Source organism: Nannospalax galili, unplaced genomic scaffold, assembly GCF_000622305.1.
Source record: "Nannospalax galili isolate Female #2095 unplaced genomic scaffold, S.galili_v1.0 scaffold1055, whole genome shotgun sequence".
NCBI lineage: Eukaryota > Metazoa > Chordata > Mammalia > Rodentia > Spalacidae > Nannospalax > Nannospalax galili.
In genome coordinates this window covers 572082-578382 of record NW_008337140.1, presented here as the reverse complement: position 1 = coordinate 578382, position 6301 = coordinate 572082, and the positions used below count along the sequence as shown (strand labels likewise).

General features: G+C 49.6%; 1 protein-coding gene across 1 annotated transcript; it reads left to right on the top strand.

Annotated features, from left to right (window-relative positions):
* The first annotated feature begins 955 nt into the window (after positions 1-955).
* Positions 956-5786, top strand: CUNH1orf216 (chromosome unknown C1orf216 homolog). The gene is made up of 2 exons (XM_008832117.3): positions 956-1117; positions 3413-5786. The coding sequence occupies exon 2, from the start codon at positions 3418-3420 to the stop codon at positions 4102-4104; it is 687 nt and encodes a 228-aa protein (XP_008830339.1). The 5' UTR covers positions 956-1117; positions 3413-3417; the 3' UTR covers positions 4105-5786.
* The last annotated feature ends 515 nt before the right edge of the window (positions 5787-6301 follow it).

Below are 6301 nucleotides of genomic sequence, written 5' to 3'. Positions count from 1 at the left end.
AGACTCATGTATGTAAATGCACCCGTGTTGTGCAATGTGCATGTCCACGTGGGTCAGAAGAGGGTGGCAATCCCTTGGAACTGGAGTTATGTAGAGCTGTTAGCTGCCCTGGCCGCAGAATCATCTCTCCAGCCCCCAGATTGGCTTCTCTTAAAACATAGCTTTCATTAAATGAATTTAACAAATAGGCACAACAGAGAGACACAATTCCACACTGTGAGAAATGTTATTAAGAAAAGGAAAAATGCCTCCAGATGGAATAAAAGAGGGAACTTGTTGGGTCTAGGAGTCAGAGAAGGTTTAACAAAAATTTGAAATATGATGGCTCAGCGGTTAAGAGCACTGGCTGCTCTTGCAGAGGAAGGACCTGGGTTCAATTTCCAGAACCCACATGGTGGCTAACAACTGTCCATAACTTCAGTTCCAGGGTATCCCACGCCCTCTTCTGACCTCCGTGGGCATTGCATGACACGGGTGCACTTACACACATGCAGGCAATACACTTATACACATAAAATAAAAAATAATAAATAAATATATTTTTAATTATTTAAAATATGAGTAAGGGGAAAGAATTTAGGCAGAGGGAAGAGTTTGTGCAAAAGCCAAACGCAGGAGTGGAGCGCTGGGTCCAAGTGCAGCGTCAAGATGCAGCTGGAGCGGCTGGGGGAACCCCACGCACTCCGCGCTGGACCTCACATGCACAGGTTTCCCGCGCCACCGGGAAGCCAAGCGCAGGTTTTCCGGAAGGAGGTGCACGGTCGGATTTTCAGCACGGCATCGCCGCCTTTTTCGCGGCGAGGCGATCGTACAGTTCCAAGGCGCCCAGAGAGGGTGGTAGGAGATGACACCGGACCTGGAAGGCTCGGGTCGAGCCGCGGGAGGAGGCGGTTCCGGCGCTGAGAAACCGAACCGACCCACGTGAATCCGGCCCCGCCCCGCCTCACCAACGCCGCCGGAGTCCGCAGTCCTGTCCGGGGCGCGGTGGAGGGAGCACACACCAGGCCTGAACGCGTGCAACCCAGGCCGAGGACCTCCGCCCCCAGGACCCCCCGCCCCGCGGTGACGCTCCCAGCGGAACCACAGCCACCCCCGCAGGAGCGGGAGCCTCCAGGCCGTGAGTCCCGCCCTGATCTAGAGCTTGGGGCCCACCCCGGAGCTGCCTCCTTAGCAGAGATTAGGGTCACTGTGCTTTGTCTGCTGCTAGACTGCCAACCACATCCTACACTCCCTCTCCCCCGAATTGCGAATTAGCTTAGGAGGGAGTCCTGACCATGAGATGTACGGGTTCCATTTCACTGACTGAACCCGTGATCCTTAGAAACCCCCTACAGCCCCACCCCAGGCCAACCTCCTTTGTGGGCCCGGCCAGATTTAGGAAAAAGGAAAAAAAATTGAGGGGAGGGAACATCTTCAGGCCCTTTCCATAAGCCGGAGGGTTGAAGCATCCTTCCCTGTCTTACTCCCCCTGGACTGCCCGTTACTGGCTGTGGGGAGGGTCCCTGCCACGTATATATGAGATCTTCCTAATGGCTGCTTGACTTCCCGGTATCCCTCACTCACTGATCCTTAGTTCTTCCCATCGTACCACTGTGGTCTGTAGAAACCTCAGTTCAAACCCACTTTTTTGTAGACGGTTATCATTAGGGAAGAAAGGGGAGGACCTCAGGATGGAGCAGCTGGGTACAGTGAACATGTCCTAGGAGCGGTTGCAAGAGAGGCTGGTCAGTGTGTGCTGGAGGGGGGGGCTCCCTATGGGGGAGGAGGAAAGTGAGGCCAGTACTTCCAAGCCTTGGGCCCACTGCAGCCCCTCTCCCATCCACACTCAACAGATATATACCGACACCTGCTAGTGATGGGGACAGGGTGGAAGGGGAGCTATATAAAGGAGTTCCGAGTCTCACCAGGGAGCCAGATTATGAACTGTCACAAGATTGTTTAAACAAACAGTTCCAGTTGACTAGGCATTTGCTGATCATCAACAGTGTTTTCCAGGGATAGGAAACACACTTGGATAAGACAGCGCATGCCCTGGGGCAATGCCAGTCAGAGGAAGTTGTGGAAAATGTAGTTGGTGTATATCAGGGCCAGGTTACAATATCTGGAAGGCTTCAGAGAGGTGGGGACACTAGAGATGAGTTTTAAAATACAAAAGAGAATTTTCTGGATGGAGCAGAGGAACTTTGAGGTAAGGATAAGGCAAAATACTGTAGGCCGATGGGTGGAGATGCATCACCTGGAGAATGGTGATGCATTTTGGGGTCAAAAATAATGGGAGGGGGTCTCTGAGCAGTCTGCTGTGATGACAAGGCTCGAATAGTAATAGTCCAGAGGACGAGGTCAAGCAAGGACTGAACAAGTTTAACAGGATTTTAGGGACAGCATTCAAAGTTATGTTGAATCAAATTTTGGAAGAAGGATGGTTTGGGGGATAGGATCTTGCTATGTAGCCTAGGCTGGCCTTGAACTTGCAGTCCTCCAGCCTCCGTCTCTAAAGTGCTGGAATTACAATGGAGCTTCCCCATCTTGCTAAACACACACACACACACACACACACACACACACACACACATGCACACGCACACGTGCATATTCGTTTTGAGACTGGGTCTCACTGTGTAGTTCTGGCTGGCCTGAAGGTCACTGTGGAGACCAGGCTAGCCTTGAACTCCCAGAGATCCACCTGCCTCTGCCTCCTGAGTGCTGGGACTAATGGCCTGTACCACCATGCCTGGCCCTAAATTTATATTGTTAATCAGAGGTAGATCAGTGAAAAGGCTTTGGTAGTCGTTCAGAGAAGAATGATCAGAGCCAAGTGAAAGTGAAGAGGAAGAATTTTCAGAATGTGGTAAGCAGGGAAGGAGAGAAAACAGTCCAGGTGCTCCCAGACATCTGACTGTATCAGCTGAGTAGACAGGCATCTTGCTAAGGACCCTGAAGAGGAGAGCTGTTTGAATTTAGAGAATTTGAAGCACTTGTGGTGGGTTGCAGTGTGGATTAGCAGTTAGATCTGGGCTGGAGACAGATCTGAGAGTCACCCACACATGATGGTTGTGGTTTGGGCTTTTTGTTTGTTTTGTTTTGTTTTGAGACAGGGTCTCACTACATAACCCTGACTTGCCAGGAGCTCCCAGAAAGACTGACTGGCCTCAAACTCCCAGAGATCCACCTGCCTCTGGCTCCTGAGTGCCATATGATGGTTTTTGAAGCTACAATAAAAAATGAGGTGATCTTGGGAAAGTATGTAGAATGAGGAGACAGTTGACCTAAAACCCTGTGAGGGAGACAGAACAAACAATCAGAGAGAAGCATAGGAAACCACAGAAGAGAAGGGATGTCTGTGTCAAGGTTGTTACAACTTCAGGCCAATCTCCTCTGTCTTGCTATGACTCATTCTTCTGCTTTTTCACAGACCAGATGTTTGCCATCCAGCCAGGGCTAGCAGAGGGGGCCCAGTTCCTGGGGGGCCTGCCTCCAGGAGTATGTCAGCCTGAGCTCCAACCAGACAGCAATTCCAACTTCATGGAGAGTGCCAAGGATGCCAATGAGAATTGGCATGGGATGCCCAGCAAAGTGGAGCCCATCCTGATGAGGAGCTCCTCTGAGTCACCCTCTGATAACCAGGCCTTTCAAGCCACTGGGCTTCCTGAGGGGGGAATCCGCAGCCCCCCAGAGGGTGCAGAGATTCCTGGTGCTGAGCCTGAGAAATTGGGAGGTGCCGGCAGTATCTGCTCCCCTCTGGAGGACATCGGCTATGCCAGCAGCACCCTGAGCATCGATAGCCTTAGCAGTCCAGAACCTGCCTGTGGGACTCCTCGAGGTCCAGGCTCTCCGGATCCCCTCCTACCCTCAGTGGCCCAGGCTGTACGGCAGCTCCAAGCTCAGGAGCGCTACAAAGAGCAGGAGAAGGAGAAGCACCATGTGCACTTGGTGATGTACCGTCGCTTGGCACTGCTCCAGTGGATCCGGGCCCTGCAGCACCAACTGGTTGATCAGCAGGCCCGACTGCAGGAGAGCTTTGACACCATCCTAGACAACCGAAAGGAACTTATCCGCTGTCTCCAGCAGAGGGAAGAATCTTCCAGGCACCAGGACCAGGGCTAAGTGTGTGTACCAGTGTGCAAGGGTGTATGTGTATACTTGGCAGATGTGTGTGTGGTTGTATACAAGTAAGTACATGATTATTAGTTGGCATGAGTGCAGGTAAGAATAACTGTTTATGTGCTAACATTTAGCCAGGTGTGTGTAGGCATGTGTGAATGAGCTTATATGTGCTTTGTGTAGCATGTATGTTTTTGTATGTGTGTGTGAATAGGTATGCAGGAATGTGTATATGTTCCTGAGTAAGGATGTATGTGCAGAAGATATGTAAGCATTTGCATCGGGTGGACTGTACAGGCTTGTTTTGGGTATGAATGAACCTTTGTGTGCCGAGACTTCATGTGCCAGTGCTGACATGAGAAGCATATATATGTTAGGAACATGTGTATTTGCAGAGAGACTTATAAACAGGTGTGTGTGAATACAGTCAACTTTACCTGCAGGGGATCTGTCTATACCTGTGCTCCCCAAAGCCTACCCCAACCTTTTTCTCCAGAGTCTCACTGCTTCCTGGAGAAAGAAGCCTATCTTATTGTCATTTATCTGAAAGTCGTGGTTGATCCATTCTCCGGGATTTTTCCATGATACCTTTCCTTCTCCCTTCCTCTCACTCAACTCAGACCTTGCTTTGCCAGGTAGGCTGCTGTCCCTGATACTGGCTTTTCCTATAAGAGGTTTTTTTTTTTGTTGTTGTTGTTGTTGTTTTTTTTTGTTTTGTTTATTGCCATGCTAAGGATTGAACCAAGAGCCTTGTGCATGCTAGGCAAATGTTCTACCACTGAGCTACACCCCCAACCCTGAAAGAGGCTTATTGGCTGCTCTGGCCTTCCTTGGTACCTTTGCCTACAGTATGGTCAGGGCAGCTGGTGGAGAGTTGGGACTGGGGAGGGAACTGGCATGGTAGTAGAGACCATGGCAGGGGTAGGAGTGGGGATACAGGAAGAGAGGGGATGGTCCTCTTGAACTCTGCCATGGGAGCTGGGGGTGGGAGAGATGACAGTGGTAGAACGCAGTGAAGAATAGGACAGTGGAATTCCAAAACAAACGATACCTCTCCATTGAAGAGAGGTCAAATCCGTATTTAAGCTTCTGATAAAAAGGAATGTGTGCTTGTAAGGTAATAGACCAGGTGCACCAAGATTGTTTCCTCCCTTGACCTTGCTGTGCCTACTTTGCTTTAGCAACAATTGGACGGCCAGTCAGTTTGTTCCATTTCTCTGAAATCAGACTGTCGGGAGGAGCCAGAGCTCAGCTCTCCAAGGGGGCAGGGAGCAGTGTCAGTCCAGCCTCCTAATGCTCTTAGGATGCTTGGTTATATTCTTTCGATACATGGCCCCTTAAATAGGGATTGATAGGCTCCACCAGAAGCTCCATGGGCTGGAGAGTGAATGAATGTCGGGGAGAACCATGGTAGTGGAGCCTGCTGCTTTGTTTTGGGTACCAAGAGAACACAAGATCCTAGTGGATGAGAAATGGCATGAAGAAGGAACAGTAGCAGGTGACCAGTGATGTAGAAGTCACTGACATTGACTCTGCCCTTAGTCAAAATGTGGGGGCTCTTCCGTTCTATCTCCAAAGAGTTCTCTCCTTGATGGGTAAAATGTGGGACCTGGGGACTTTCTATAGTTCTTACATGTTGAATGTGAACCTGGCCTCTGATCAAGAATGAATAAACTGAGGCAGAAATTTAAATTTCTTGAGTATGTGTTTCTGTTTTACCTGATGCCTGGTGGCCTCTTTCACACCATCTGAATTCTGCTTTTTTTTTCCATGGTTATACCTTCATTAAGTTTCTTTCCATAACCCCTTGGGTATAGTCGTTTCTTTCTTCAGTTCTTTGTATTGCTTCAGGAACTCTCTGAAGGGCTGTGAGTTCTACTTTTTAAAAATATATTTTATTTATTATTTTACATGTATGAGTGTATTGCCTGCATGTATGTAAGTGCACCTGTATCATTCAATGCGGGTGGAGGTCAGAAGAAGGCATCGGATCCCCTGGAACTGGAGTTATGGACAGTTGTTAGCCTTCCTGTGGTGCTGGGAATCAAACCCAGGTCTTCTGCAAGAGCAGCCAGTGCTCTTAACTGCTGAGCCATCTCTCCAGCCTGATGAGTTCTACTTTTCAATATGGTCCTAGGGTTGGGGCCAAGGGCTGGAAGTCAGAGAGATACTAGGGAAGAAGAATTCAAACTTCTTTGCC